Raw genomic sequence first — 15,164 nt, forward strand, 5'->3', positions numbered from 1 at the left:
GACGAATATACCTAGTGTCTAAAATGTCCACAGTCATTATCTCAAAAGGAAATTCTCAGCTGAGGGCAGCTGAGTCCTGAGGAGTTGCACTGCCTCCCTGACTCAGCTGGCCAGACTGGCCGGACTCTCAGTGTTCCTGGCTTTTCGGATCTCTATGTATACATGGCCCAAGATGACAGTCATTTATTGTCTAGACCAGAGCCCAGATTCTGGCTTCTCTTTGTGTCATCGTTCCTTCATCTGAGATCTGCCTTTGCTTTGTAATTCTAGTCCTGAAATCTTTCAGTGCCGATGGTGTGAGAGCTGCTGACACACTTTCATTCTAAGCAGAACGCAGGAATCCCCGAGGGCTAACATCTCAAGTTCAGTGGCTTCTCAGGGATGCTGTGGCTGTCTGTGAAGTGCTGGGGCTTCCTGCCAAGGACTGGGAGAGTCTTGGAAGGTCTTGACTCCACACATTAGAGAACATCTCTCCATTTTACAGATGATGAAGCAGAGAGGCCCAGGGATTAAAAGCGATCTCTATGCAGCTGTCCCCAAATTTGTATCTCTAGCCCTGCCTAGCCTCTAGTTCTAGGCTCCTACATCCAGCTAGGGTATGACCCACTCATCTAGATTTAGCTGGTCCAAGATGGACTCTTCCTACCTGCTTCCAGGCTCCCCAACACTGCATCTACCCAAACACACACAGCCCCATCTTCAACTCTTCCCCTTCCCTCACAGCCATCCTATTTCTTCCTGGCCCGATTAGATCTCAGATCTGTCCCCTTGTACTCATGCTCATACTGCCCCAGTCCAGCTCTCTCTCTGCTGCCCTCTCACGCCCCATTCTCACTCAGCAACCAGACACTCCTGTGACCTAGTCATTCCCTGCCGCACGGGTTTCCCGCGGCCCTAGATCAAACCCAGACTCCTGAGGCTGCACCGCCCGACTGCAGCCCACAGAAGAGTTTTGTTTGGAATATCTAGGGGAGGACTGGGGACTAACGGTGTCCCCTATGGTCCCACCTGCCACTTGACTCCCAAGCGTCAAAGTGACACGAGGGAGAGGAAGCGTCCGGAGGCTGCCTGGTCGGGTAAGTGGCCCTAGGAGGAAGGCCCTCTCCAAATGCAGGTTGTTGTAAACCTCCTTATGGGCAGGACCCAGGCTTCTGCTTTAAAAGCAGTGAAAAAAGCCAGTCCTGGCTCATTTAAACCATCTCTGCTTCAGTTTACCTATCTGTGAAAAGGAGAAAATAACACTAATTTCCTGAGAGGGTTCCTGGGAGAACGAAATGGGCTCTAACGCACTTACCACAGACATGGTAGGCGCTTAGTGCGTCAATGAAAGCTCTTGCATTCGAAGGAGCCGACAGTGCTGTCCAAAACTGGACTCGCTCATAAGGTGCTGAATTCTCTGTCACTAGAGTGTGTACACAACATTCCCCGAGCTGAAGCGCTACTTGGTGCCCACAGGATTTCTGTGACCGCAGAAAGCCGGCCTAGGTCTTAAAGTCCCTCCAGCTTCGAGTTTTGCCCTCAGCGCCTGACTTCTGGACCCCGCGCTTCAAGCACCACCACCCAAGAACGCGTCCTCGGCCCGCGCCCCGGCGCCCAGAAACCGCCGACCAACAGAAATTAACTTCTTTGGAGTCCAACCCAGGCAGAGTGGCCGGCCATCCCGGCGAGGGGGAAGGGACGCGGCACGCAGGCGCCGCGCCCTGCCATTGGTCGGCGCCAGCAGGGGGCGGGACCCTTGACGTCGCAGCCCCGCTGTGTTGTCATTTGGCGGCAGCTAGAGGACACGGTTAAGATGGCGGGGGTGTCTGGGCTGGTACGGAGGCCCCTTCAGCAGGTAGGCAGCGGCGCGCAGACCCTATGACCCTGCGCGATCCCTGCCCACCCCGCATGCCCTCTAAGTGTCCTTTTTCTCTCTCCGTCAGGTTTCCGGCCTGCTGAGCAGGAGCTTTCATCGGACGGCGCCGGCAGCGCTGCAGGTAATTGGCCCGGACGCGGGCTGTGGGCAGGGAGGGAGGGTTCAGGCCGGGGATGCGCCTGCGCAGTGGCGGGTGGGCGCTGGGGGCAGAGGCTGCCACTGACCTTGGAGTCCATGGACCCCCGCATCCTGCCTAGGACTCCTGCTGCCTTTGCTGCGGCCCGGCACCAAGCACCAGCATGTTGTCTCCTGGAGCCTCATTAGAATCCGTTGTGCAACTTGGGGAAACTAGACTTGATGCTTTCCCCAGATCACCCCCCCTGTTCCTTTTTATTGTGGTAGAATATACATAACAAAATTAACCATTTTCAAGTGAGTATTCAGGGGCACTAAGTCCATTCACCATGTTGTGTAGCCAACCATCGCCAGAACTTCATCTCTAACAGAAACCGTGTAGTACCCACTGAACACAAACTCAGCGTTTCCCCTTAGCCCCGGTAACTACTCTATTGCACTTTGTGTACCTGTTCTAGGTACGCCCCGTGAGTGGAATCATGCAATATTTGTCCTTTTATATCTGGCTTTCCACTTAGTATAATGTGTTCAGGGTTCATTCGTGTTGTGACACGTGTCAGAATTTCACTGTTTTTAATGGCTGAATAATATTCCATTGCATGTATGTATCACATTTTGTTTACATATTCATCTGTTGATGGACATTTGCATAGTTTCTACCTTTTAGATAAGTAAGTAATGCTGCTGTGAACATTGGTGTGCAAGAATCTGAGTCTCTGCTTTCAGTTCTTTTGGGCATCTAATGAGGGGAATAGTTGAATTACATGGTAATTCTATGTTGAACTTTGAGGACCCTCCCCCCTTTTTTACTAGAACATTCTACCAACCTATATGATAAAATAACTCCTAGATCCTGAAGGCAAAGTATTTGGTAGTGCCTGGCACCTAGTGAGTGCTCAATATGTAAAATTATTTAGGCTTCCTTAACAGTTCTTTAAGTATGGAAGTAAAACAACCCAGTGTACTTTCTGCATGTGAAGTTTCACCTATGAACTGGTCTGGCCAACAAGCAGATCTCTTAAGCTTAGGTGTGCATCAAGCAAAGTGTTAAGTAAGCTCATTAACATGTCCAGTAAAGACTAGCTATGTATGATAGAAGTGTTACCTTTAGAATTCTTTGACCTTCTAAAGAGAAGCCTATACTAGAGATAGTTTTCATATTATATGCTGTGGGCATCCTGGGTAATTATAAAGGGGGAGAATCTCAATAGTATCTTAAATAAACCTGTAGCTTACTGAATGTTTCCTTATACCTGTGACAGGTAACAGTTCGTGAGGCTCTAAATCAAGGCTTGGATGAGGAGCTGGAAAGAGATGAGAAGGTATTTCTGCTTGGGGAAGAAGTTGCCCAGTATGATGGGGCATACAAGGTAACCAAGATGTGTGAAAACTACACAAAATTGAGGTGACTCTCTGCCCCCATACATACTTAAAAGTAAGGGGGTCAATGCTTAATTTTAGGTTAGTCGAGGCCTATGGAAGAAATATGGAGATAAGAGGATCATAGACACACCCATATCTGAGGTAAGTCTTCCACAGGAAAGCAGACCGGTGAGGAGCACATCTGTTAAAATGTACACGATTCTAATTTTTAATGGTTTTCATGTTTGTGTTTTATTTTATAGATGGGCTTTGCCGGAATTGCAGTAGGTGCAGCTATGGTATGAATCTTTATGAATCTCTTCCAAAGAGATTTTTTAAATGACCTTTGAAAACATTATTTGTAAGTGGTTGCCCCTCTTCATTGCTGTTTTAAGTCTTTTTAACATCTGTGTTTTTGATTTGACAGGCTGGGTTGCGGCCCATTTGTGAATTTATGACCTTCAATTTCTCTATGCAAGCCATTGACCAGGTTATAAACTCAGCTGCCAAGACCTACTACATGTCGGCAGGCTTTCAGCCTGTGCCCGTAGTCTTCAGGGGGCCCAATGGTTCCTCAGCAGGTGTAGCTGCCCAACACTCACAGTGCTTTGCTGCCTGGTATGGGCACTGCCCAGGCTTAAAGGTAGTCAGCCCCTGGAATTCAGAGGATGCAAAAGGACTCCTTAAATCAGCCATTCGGGATGACAATCCAGGTCAGCAGATTAACACTTGGGTCTCTTGTGAACATTAAAAAACTAAAGTGAAACCTTTGCATGGAAGACACCAATAAAGGCTTCCAGTTAGGCTTAGATGTATCATATAAAATGCTAATAATTTACAGATAGGATAGTAAAAGATGTTGTTTTTCTTATTTCTAGTATATGGGGGCCAGTTAGGTAAAGGAGACTTTACTGCATACCTACAACACTGATTTAACCTCCATAGATAAAATGAGGATTTGACCAGACTGCAAATGTCAGTGCCTAAACCATCCTCAAGGGTACTGACCCAGTAGAGGGCTTCCTAATCAGCACAGTGAAACTTTTCATAGAATGAATGATAGTGATGCTCTCCCTCCTGGGAGCATGCCCACACCTTTTTTCCAAGGTGTGCATCTTCTAAACTCTAAGGGTCCGTTCTCACAAGACTTGCAACTAGGGGAGCAATGGGCAGCGGCAGCTCAACCAGGGCTAACCCCCTAACCGTGTCTCCAAGGCCACTTTTCTCTGATTTACCAGTGGGCCAACATAGCCCTGCCTAAGTTCATTTCTTCCCTATAACATTTCTAGAGAGCCAAAGCAGCCCAGCCTAGGCTCTCCTGTTGCTGCTTCTCTTCTAAGCCCTTCCTTGTTTCACTGTCCCTAGCTTTAATTAATGCGCTCTCAAAAAAAAAAAAAAAAAAAAAAGGAATGATAGTGTTCTGTGTACATTTTAAGTCATGTGTGACTTTCATTTAAATATTTGTATTTTGCAGTTGTGATACTAGAAAATGAATTGATGTATGGAGTTCCTTTTGAATTTCCCCCAGAAGCTCAGTCAAAAGACTTTCTGATTCCTATTGGAAAAGCCAAAATAGAGAGGCAAGGTAAGAGAACTTAGTATACATTTAAACATTATTTGTAATCCAGCCCCTCTATTTGTGTTGTTCAAATTCATCATAGACTATATTGCCCTTTACATTGACAAGGGAATTATAGGATGAGTTCAAGTTAAGAATGTGTCACACCTTAATGGCTCATACAGTGCTCATACACTTGTACTTTTCTAAATCCTAATCCGGTAGATTTGTATTACTTTTTTGTGTGTGTGTATTTATTTTTACATGTGTAAACTTCAGTCACCTTCAAAGCACTCTCCATTTGCTGCAATATACCTATCAAGATGTTTTTCCACTGCCCCAAACAGTTTTCCACTGACAAAAGTTTGTCAGTTTTGTTGTTTTTTAGGGCTTCTGCCATTTTTTTTTTACTTTTCATAAGACAAAATTTATTAAAGAATTGCCTTTTATTCTGTGACTTGCTTGGCCCTTTTCTGGGTTAAAATTGTCTTTTTAAAAATATATTTTATTGATTATGCTATTAAAGTTGTCCCATTCTTTTCTCCCTTTTATTCCCCTCCACCTTGTACCCCCTCCTCCCACCTTAGTTCATGTCCATAGGTCGTATTTTCACATTCTTTGGCTTCTCCATTTCCCATACTATCTTAACCTCCCCCTGTCTATTTTGTACCTGCCATTTATGCTACTTATTCCCTGTACCTTTTTCCCCATTCTCCTCCCACCCACTCCCCACTGATAACCCTCCTTGTTATATCTATTTCTGTGATTCTGTTTCTGTTCTAGTTGTTTGCTTAGTTTGTTTTTGTTTTTGTTTTTTTAGGTTCAGTTGTTAATAGCTGTGAGTTTGTTGTCATTTCACTGTTCATACTTTTGATCTTTGTCTTAGACAAGTCCTTTTAACATTTCATATAGTAAGGGCTTGGTGATGATAAATTCCTTTAAGTTGACCTTATCTGGGAAGCACTTTATCTGCCCTTCCATTCTAAATGATAGCTTTGCTGGATAGAGTAATCTTGGATGTAGGTCCTTGCCTTTCATGACTCGGAATACTTCTTGCCAGCCCCTTCTTGCCTGTAAGGTCTCTTTGGAGAAATCAGCTGACAGTCTTATGGGAACTCTTTTGTGTGTAACTGTCTCCTTTTCTCTTGCTGCTTTTAAGATTCTCTCCATCTCTTTAATCTTGGCTAATGTAATTATGATGTGCCTTGGTGTGTGCTTCCTTGGGGCCAACTTTGGGATTCTGAGCTTCTTGGACTTCCCCCAGATTGGGGAAGTTCTCCTTCACTATTTTTTCAAATAAGTTTTCAATTTCTTGTTCTTCCTCCTCTCCTTCTGACACCCCTATGATTCAGATGTTGGAACATTTAAAGTTGTCCCAGAGGTTCCTAAGCCTCTCCTCATTTTTTTGAATTCTTGTTTTTTCATTCTGGTCTGGTTGAATGTTCCTTTCTTCCTTCTGGTCCAAATCGTTGATTTGAATCCCAGTTTCCTTCCCTTCACTGTTTGTTCCCTGTACATTTTTCTTTATTTCACTTTCATAGCCTTCACTTTTTCTTTTATTTTGTACCCTTAGACAACCATTTCTGTGAGCATCCTGATTACCAGTGTTTTGAATTCTGCATCTGACAGGTTAATTATCTCTATTTTTTTGTTTTGGTGCACCTGTTACATAGTAGGGGGCGGAACCTGAGGTATTCAGCAGAGCCGGACGACCCGCATCCCTGTGTTGTAATGCTGTATGTAGGGAGGGGTCAGAGAGGGAACAGCGCTGCTTGCTCCGCCCTCTGCCGGCTTTCAGCCACTTCCTCCACTAGCCACAAGCAAATTGGGTCCTTCTGGTGCTGATTCCCAAGTCGTTGGTTTTGTGTATGTTCTAGGACCCTGTGGGTCTCTCCAACGAACTCTCCTCTGAGGCAGGGAGTTTCTCCCACTGCCGCAAACCCCATGGGTTTTTTCAGAAGTTTTGAGGCTTTATTTCCCCGCACTGGAGCCCTGGGTTGTGCAGTCTGTCTTCCTCCCCAGTTCTTCTTCCTGGTTTATCTGAACACAAATGTGGGACCACCTATCTGCCAGCCACTGCCTCGCTGCAAGTCCTCTCTGCCCCAGCTGCCTGTCTCTACCCCTCACACTAGTCTGGATGAATGTTCTTCTTTAATTTCGTGGTTGTCGGACTTCTATAGAGTTTGATTTCTGGTAGTTCTGGGTTGTTGTTTTTTTTTTTAATATTTTATTTATTTTTAGAGGGAGGGGAAAGGAGGGAGGGAGAGGGAAACATTGATGTGCGGTTGCCTCTCACATGCCCCCAAATGGGGATCTGGCCTGCAACCCAGGCATGTGCCTTGACTGGGAGTCCAACCAGTGACCCTTCCATCAACAGGCCAGCACTCAATCCACTGAGCCACACCAACCAGGGCTATTTTTTATTTTCAAATTTGTTGTTGTCCTTCAGGTTGTGGGAGGAGGCAAAGTGTATCTACCTATGCCTCCATCTTAGCCAGAAGTCTATTTCATATCTAAGAAGGTTGCCACATTCTTCATATCACTGCAATGAAGCTGAGTTGAAGATTGTACAAATGAACTTAGTTTCAATCTGACCTCTGATCTGTGACCACTTTGTTTCAGGGACACATATAACTGTAGTTGCCCATTCAAGACCTGTGGGCCACTGCTTAGAAGCTGCAACAGTACTATCTAAAGAGGGAATTGAATGTGAGGTAAGTGGACATTCAGTTTTGAAAAAAAATCAGAAAGGTTTCTTTTAAACTTAAGACTCAGAAATAGTTTGAGTTATACAACAAGATGTAAAATCTTGCTTTGTCACTCAGTTCTGCCCCTCCTCAAAGCTGGGATCTGCTCGCTTTTCCAGTACGTAGTTTTTTACCACCTATGTTCTGGATCTTTTAGAATAGTACCACTTTCTCTAGTTAAAAATCCAACCTCAGAGCTGGAGGTTGGGGAAGGGGAAACTTAGAAGTCAGTGAGTCTAACCCTTTCATATCTGAGACCTGCCACTTGTTAGTTCCACTTGGGCAAGTTATGTACAGTAAATCTCAAAAGACACAGAGTGACAGAGAAGAGCTTTGACAGAACAGCAGAGGGACAGCTGGCTACAGAGAGCAGAGGGGTAGGGACAGTATGTGTTCTGCGTCATCAGGGCGGTTGTGAGAAATTACACTTAATGTAGTGCCTAGTACACAGTAAACAGTCAAATGTTAGTTATTATTTTGATGGGAAGGAAGTTAAAGCCAAGGGAGGTACATGAATTCCATAATTTAACAAGAGCTACTTATAGTAGAGATAAAGATGTTTGTTTTAATTAAATTTCCCTCTAACATCTTGTGTATGAATTGGCACAGTAGATTTTCCTAGACGCAAAGACTAATAGGAAACCAAAAAAAAGTAGTGTTATGGGGATAAGACTATGTTTATGATGCAGAGGCTCTCTAAAGCTTGTCCACTCACTGCATTATCCGTTCAGGTGATAAATATGCGGACCATCAGACCAATGGACGTCGAAGCAATAGAGGCCAGTGTCATGAAGACCAATCATCTGGTAACTGTGGAAGGGGGCTGGCCACAGTTTGGAGTAGGAGCTGAAATTTGTGCCAGGATCATGGAAGGTATTTCTGAGAAACTGGTTTTGGAATAGTCAAGCTGTATTAAACGCGGTGTACCTGGATACCAGATAAAGAGATTAAAAGCTGGGAGAGGCCAAATGCCTTGAACTTTAAATTTGTCAGCTTGGCTTTTTTTTTGTGGGGGAGGGGGGTAAATTTTTAAAAAGCAAAACCAAAAATAATAAAAAATAAAATGTAAAGTAAATTTAAAAAGCAAAACCAGAAACAATCTCCAAGGTAATTAGTATTCCTTTAGATTTCCGTATTTGGACAGCCACACAGTTTGTCAAGGTGTTGGTGTTCAGCTGGCTTTTCTTGCCTCTCAGTTAAGCTTCCTTCCCTCCTAGGCCCTGCATTCAACTTCCTGGATGCTCCTGCAGTTCGTGTCACCGGTGCTGATGTCCCTATGCCTTATGCAAAGATTCTAGAAGACAACTCTGTACCTCAGGTTAAAGACATCATATTCGCAATAAAGAAAACATTGAATGTCTAGTTTGGACTTGAATATCAAGTCATTGGGATTTATTTACTTGCTGACACTACCTGGATTGACCTTATGATTCCTAAATGTTTTTGTACTGGCAGGAAATTTAAATGTGCTTGTATGTGGAAAAACTCCATTCTTACTGCCTGAGACGCCATGCCTGTTTTTTTTGTCTGTTACAATTGCCATTTCTTTGAATAAGACCGATGTAAAATTGTACCCTCTCACTGGAAAGACAAGGTGTGAAAGTGGCAGAGTCCTGATGAAAGATTTATCCAAAAAGGCAACTTGTATGTAAAAATAAAAGCATATGATCTACATTTCCTGTTAGATTGTTTTCATAAGGAATAAAGGCATTCCTAACTATGACTAATTGTATTTTTATACAATTGAAAATAACTTGAAGATGACTGCGGGGCGGAAGTATTAAAATTGTATTAAGAAAGTAGTGTCATCAGGAACTAAGTGTTAATGATCCTAGACCACATCACACTGACAACAGGAACTTGCCCACAGACTCTTCAAACACCTCGTTCCAATAGGGTTCCCTTCAGAATTAAAGCAACATTCACGTCAGGTGTTTCCCTTTGCCAGAAACCAGATCTCCTGTCGTACATCGCCCTCTTCAGAAGCTGAGATGGAAAAGACAGGTTTCAGTCAGTTACGGAAGCATACAAGCGGCGCAGGACTGTTAGCTCTTATTAAGAGGGAAAATATGACATGTAAGAAAGATCAGATAGATGGGAAGAAAATTGTAGAAATACTGTGTGGATCTGGTCTTCGTTTACAAGTGCTACTACAAAAAACTCCCACTTGAAATAGTTGTAGCCAAGCTACAGACAACCCATTTTCTTGACATGGTATTTTAATAAAAAATACAGGTGAACATATTGATCACAGATTACATGAAACTAGAGACAATGACATTTTCTCTGCATAGTAACCAACACTGAAGTATTTGAACTTTTAAATGGATTACTTGTAGTACTTTAAAGTGCAATTTAAGGATTTAAGCAAATAGGATAAAGGATCTTTCTAATAAATGAGTAACATTTAAAGATGACATATTTGAATAAATCTTTCAAAAATCAGAATTCTATAAATGCCAAACTCACTTGTAACAATTCCCCACAAAACACAAACTTAATTGCTTAATTGAGGAATAATAAGATCTTGTAATTGGCAAGAGCATTTTCTGATGTTAACATTTTTTTGTTCGATACATTCTAACTATAAAGAGTTATATGAGTCCATTGTAGTTGCTTTAGCAGCCCTGAGCTCTATAACCGCAACAGTATTCTGTTTGAGAGGAAAATGAAGAACTCAGTTGCTTCTTTGACTCAGCGATATAACTATGCTTTGGGCTACAGTGTTAATTTTTAAGTTGAAATTAAGGTAGCAAAAATGGAAGTTAGAATCTAAGAGAACCAGAAAATGCTTTAGAGAAATAAACTAGGAGAGGAACTTTTCTAGGAGCTTGTCTGATGGGATAGGAAAGATTGCAACACAGGCCATCCGCTGCTGTGACTGTATATTGTCATTGTTTTTGTCCGTTTCTTTCAACTGGTAGAAATATTGATTCTGATAATGCTGCTTCCCCCAAAAGATGCCAATTAGAGGATGAACAACTCCTTTAGAATAGTAATAAAGGAGCAAACTATTCCTTTGCTCCTGATTTTAATCTACTTGAATATTTCCCTCTTCAAAAGCCCCATACATGAGCACCTGCAAAATAGTATGTATCTCTACTGGCTCAGCAATGAACTCATCCAGGAGAGTCCTTCAGTGGTTGGAGGTGGTCAGGGAAGAAACAAAAACCCAAAAACTTTTCCCTCCAAGTGTAAACATGAAGCTTTAGCCAATCTTAGGAGCACTGTGGTCACAGGTTTCAGCTTTCCTCAAAGTTCCTTTTTGGAAATTCTGGATGGAGCTGAGTAAGGCCCCTCGGCTCACGCCATTCACAGCCTGGGGCTGGAGCTGTGTGGGCACCTCTGTGCTCGAAGGAGGCAAGGGAGCTGCTGGTGGCGGAGGCGGAGGTGGAGGAGGTGGAGGTAATGTGGAAATCCCTGTAGAGGAGAAAGGGGACAGTCAGCATCACCTCCCAACAGCCAGGATGCACGCTACCGCTCAGTCCTGGGCAGGACAGACTGGGAAGGCTGCAACTGGTTTCCCTCAAAACGACCAAGACGTTCAGTACTGTGTGATTTTTAAAATACTGAACAAGAAAGCTAGACGCATCAAAGGGGAATTTCAAGTTTGCCATTTCTCCCATATAACAGTCATGTGAGAAAAGACTGAACAAATATCACAGATTACATGAAACTATACATAGTGACATTCTTTCGACATAGATGAGTGAGGCTTTAACACCATTTCCAAATTTTAGTAATGGTCCCCAAAGGAAAGTTCCATCAGCTACTTTAGCCAGGTCCCGGGTAGCTCCACCTACTCCTGAGCTAGCAATTAAAGACAGACATCTGGATGCAGAGTTGGGCTACCTGAATATCAACTAATAATAAATAATAAAGGATGAACAGTTCTTAGCTGCTGCAACACACACACATATTTGGAGGATGTGATTTAATATAAACTGAAAAATCAGTATTCTTGGCAAGGAACCAGTGCCTGACAGGTTATGAGTTCCCCAGGGGCATCTGTCTCAAAAAATCATCTTCCATTAGAGTGCATTAAAGAAATATAAAAAGCTAATAATTTTTGCATTGCAAAGTATGGGGCAAAGGGCTTTCTCTACCCAGCAATAGTATTCTCACGGAGTTTTCCTCAAGCACCCTTCTTTCCACTGTGGCCCAATCCAGGGACAGAATGCAATTGCCCTAACCCTACATCTTTGCTGAAGCACCAGGAGAGACTGAAATTCCGAGCTCCACCTTAGTGGGCAAGGAGAAGGGAACTGGACAGGTGCCTACAACTACCCGTAGCTTCCAGGCACACAAACATTTGGCATTTTATAGTTGTGAATGAATGAGCGAAAATAAACACCGAGTACAGAAAAAGCCCTACCTTAAGGAACCTGACTGCCTCAGAGTTAGCTGCCCCACTTCCCATGAACCGTGCAGCTCTTGGTGACCCCCCATCTGTTCGTAGCCTTACCCTCTACCCCTTCCTAGGGCTACACAAAAGAGAGATTCTGCTCGAGGAACTGCCACTGAGCTGCGGTGTTAATGGGTAAACATGCCAATCACCCTTGTGTTTATTTGGACGAGCAGTTCAGGACCTTCAATAAAACACTTAGTTAAGTGCATGACAGGCGATTGTTAAAATCACGTGTTTCGCAGAAAACCACTTACCTTTCTTTTATCTTTACCCAAACCTAAGGCAGCTGAAAATAAAGAATGACAGATACACACACTCATGCTGTGCAATCTTGGAATTCTCAAATGATGATATATCAATAAAACATGAAAGAGACAAATGAACAAAATGTAATTTCTATTATTTCTATACAACAACAGCTAATGGATGCAGTTCGACTATGTTCTATGCCAAGGTGGAGTGTGGAAAAATGTTCCCGGCTTTATGGCACGGGATTACAAAGATAGAAGGACTTTAAACCCGAGTGAGTGTTGAGGTGAGAAGAGCAGTGTGTGACTCCTCTGAAGGGGGTTTTCAGAGAGAGACCAGTGAATACCAGGGGAGGGGGACTGCCTCTGAAGGCTGCTGGAGCTCAGCTGCAGCACAGAGAGCCTGGAGGAGTGAGCAGGCACCAATGTCCCCCACCCTCCATCCAATGACCAAAACAGGGCAGCAGAATCTGGACCTGACATGCAGGGCCCCACATGTACAGATGAGCATCAGCGTTTCTGCCTTCCAGCTTTGCGCTTGAGCCCGGCAGGAGAGTCCCTATGAGTTACAGAGGAGAGGGAGACAGGCTCCAGGCTGCAACAGCACTTGCGTCCTCAAGACAAGGAGCTGGCCGTCCAGAGACAGGCACCCCTCCGGCCCAGGATTCTGGGAGGCTAGAAATGAGCCTCGGGGGCTGGATTTGAGCACAGGCTGCCATCTTGAATAAAACTGCTCGGCCATCACAAGGAACCAACCCTTGACTTTGGCCTCATTACCAGGAACTCAAAATTAGAATTGCAAATTTACTATCACAGCATTTGGGAATTGGGACTGGTGTTCAGTAAATGGATCTTCATTTTCCAAGTAAAGACTGGATTGTTACCACTTTCAATGAAACTCTTTGAATACATAGGTCGTATAAATAAATGCACTGTCCCAAGTGCCACAGGGTAACCTGTGTCTGTAAAGCACACAGGATGTGAGGGCTGTGCGAAAGGAGAGGCTGTCATCCGGGGCATAGAGCAAGGTCACAAGGTCACCCTGATGTACATTCACAGAGGGCCGGACCAATCCCAAAGGGCCTGATGTCCCATGATGTCCACTCTTCCTCACTGGGCCTGCGATAACAAGGGCAGATCTTGGTGTGTATGTTTAAGACACGGGAACTCAGCTAACTGGCTCAGAGCACTTGGGGGGGCAGGGTGCAGGGAGGACCAGGAGCCAGAAGGTCAGCAGTGGGGGAGGCAAGAGCACAGACTCCAGGACTCACAGTCTCTGACGACAGGTCCATTCAATTTTGTTTTGCCTTTATTTGTTTGTTTGTTTGTTTGTTTGTTTATTGTCTTTTCTATGGTCCCCAAGCTTGTTTAAAGGTTCACTGGGGCTTCAGCTACAACACACTGGTAACAGTGTGGGGAGGGGAGGAATGGGACAAGGGCCAAACTCAGAGTTGGCCCCTTGGCCCGTGACAAACCTGAGAACAAACACTGGATGCTCGAGTTCCCCCGTTCCTCACACTCCTCACTAGTGAATCTGTCCCTCCCCAACAAGAGGCTTCCGCTCACCATTATCCCCAGGCCACAGACAAAACTGGACCGCTTCCACGTCAGAGTGATTACTAACCAGATTCACACAGCTCCGAAAAACATTGTTCTGCAACAAATGAGGATGAGGGCTGCCCCCAAACAGCTTGTCTACAGTTACCACGTGGTCAGTCCTGATCTCTCTGATCTCACTTTCTCTTAGACAAAACCCCCTAGAGCCAACTATTCTACCCTTCCCCAAATCCCGTCCTCCAAACCAAACGGAAACCTGGCAATCCAGCCGAGGCCCTGCAACAGGCCACCGGCTGCAGCGAGCACGCGGGTTAGACCCAGGGAGGGAGCCTTGCAGAAGCATCCTCGCCAGCCTTGTGGAAAGGACGTCTCAGGGTCCCCTCTCCTGAGCCAACTTATCAATCTACAGGAGGCTGTAATGTGAGGTCCTCTGTGGTCCACACCGAGAGGTGGGGAGGCCACAGGGCCCAGACCAGCAGCAGGCGCTGCCTTCATTTTTCGCCTCAGACAGATGAGGAGGCTGCGCTCATGTCCCAATTCAAGAATTACTAAGGATGCTTAAAAAAGAACTGTTCTTCCCTGTCATCGGTAATAAAAGACAGTGAGTTGAAGAACCAACATTTCTGCAGCAACAGGACTCTGAAAGCTTAGTTTCCAAATTTAAAATATACCGAAATTCCACACAGTTGGTTTTTAGGTTTTAGAGTTGTATTTCACAACTAAAATCAGAGTGAAGATGAAGATTTGAAGGTCATGATGAAAGTGAAATGAATGTAAATGAAGTCACTTGGGTGCTTTTTAAAGATGCTGCGTTTCATTTAAAAGTTCAGATAAGGAAATCCTGTCAAATGTGCTTTCCCGTTTGCCGTTCACTTCAGTGACTAGATGTGCTAGGTCCGTTTCACATTCAGAAACAGAGCATCTTTAAGGTGAGAGAAATCAGCGTAGCTTACTTTACCGAAAATTCACGTTCAAAACGGTGCATGCTCTACTGAAAACAGCAAAGAGAGGGAGAGAGGAAACAAGTCATTATTTGAGTTTTAGTATCATTGAATCAAATAGTAAGGACAGTCAAATATTAGTCTGAATCACATGCTGATTGTTCTCACAGCCAAACTAGGAGACACTTAAGCACGAAATGCACTGGTTTGTAAGCACAGCTGAGGCACTTTCAGAACATGGCTCGCACACTAAACACCAATGTGGCACCCAGTCACTTTCTTCCTCAAGTTATTTGTTTTTCTTTTTCTGAGCCAGTTAGGTGTCATTTGTACTTATTTACAAGCACAACATT

At 44.3% G+C, this 15,164-nt stretch overlaps 2 protein-coding genes across 3 annotated transcripts in view; one reads left to right on the forward strand and one right to left on the reverse strand.

The window, feature by feature from the left end:
- Positions 1–902: 902 nt before the first annotated feature.
- On the forward strand, positions 903–9,380 carry PDHB (pyruvate dehydrogenase E1 subunit beta). The gene is made up of 11 exons (XM_024556726.4): positions 903–1,076; positions 1,456–1,834; positions 1,923–1,976; positions 3,253–3,360; positions 3,452–3,514; positions 3,616–3,651; positions 3,780–4,065; positions 4,827–4,937; positions 7,533–7,624; positions 8,389–8,530; positions 8,875–9,380. The coding sequence occupies exons 2-11, from the start codon at positions 1,793–1,795 to the stop codon at positions 9,018–9,020; spliced, it is 1,080 nt and encodes a 359-aa protein (XP_024412494.1). The 5' UTR covers positions 903–1,076; positions 1,456–1,792; the 3' UTR covers positions 9,021–9,380.
- Positions 9,381–9,858: 478 nt separating this feature from the next.
- PXK (PX domain containing serine/threonine kinase like) overlaps positions 9,859–15,164 on the reverse strand; it is a 72,276-nt gene continuing 66,970 nt past the window's right edge. For both annotated transcript variants that reach the window (XM_024556566.4, XM_024556565.4), the window contains exon 18: positions 9,859–11,077. In XM_024556566.4, the coding sequence (XP_024412334.1) occupies positions 10,866–11,077 (212 nt within the window). In that variant the 3' untranslated portion in view covers positions 9,859–10,865. The remainder of the gene's footprint in view (positions 11,078–15,164) is intronic.

Source organism: Desmodus rotundus, chromosome 8 (assembly GCF_022682495.2).
Source record: "Desmodus rotundus isolate HL8 chromosome 8, HLdesRot8A.1, whole genome shotgun sequence".
In the NCBI taxonomy this organism is placed as follows: Eukaryota; Metazoa; Chordata; class Mammalia; order Chiroptera; family Phyllostomidae; genus Desmodus; species Desmodus rotundus.

Bases quoted from the DNA above. Each gene is read 5' to 3' on its own strand.
- PDHB (XM_024556726.4), top strand. From the start codon at position 1,793: ATGGCGGGGGTGTCTGGGCTGGTACGGAGGCCCCTTCAGCAG. The intron at 3,652-3,779 runs GTATGAATCTTT...TTGATTTGACAG, and splicing joins TTGCAGTAGGTGCAGCTATG to GCTGGGTTGCGGCCCATTTG. The intron at 8,531-8,874 runs GTATTTCTGAGA...CTTCCCTCCTAG, and splicing joins TTGTGCCAGGATCATGGAAG to GCCCTGCATTCAACTTCCTG.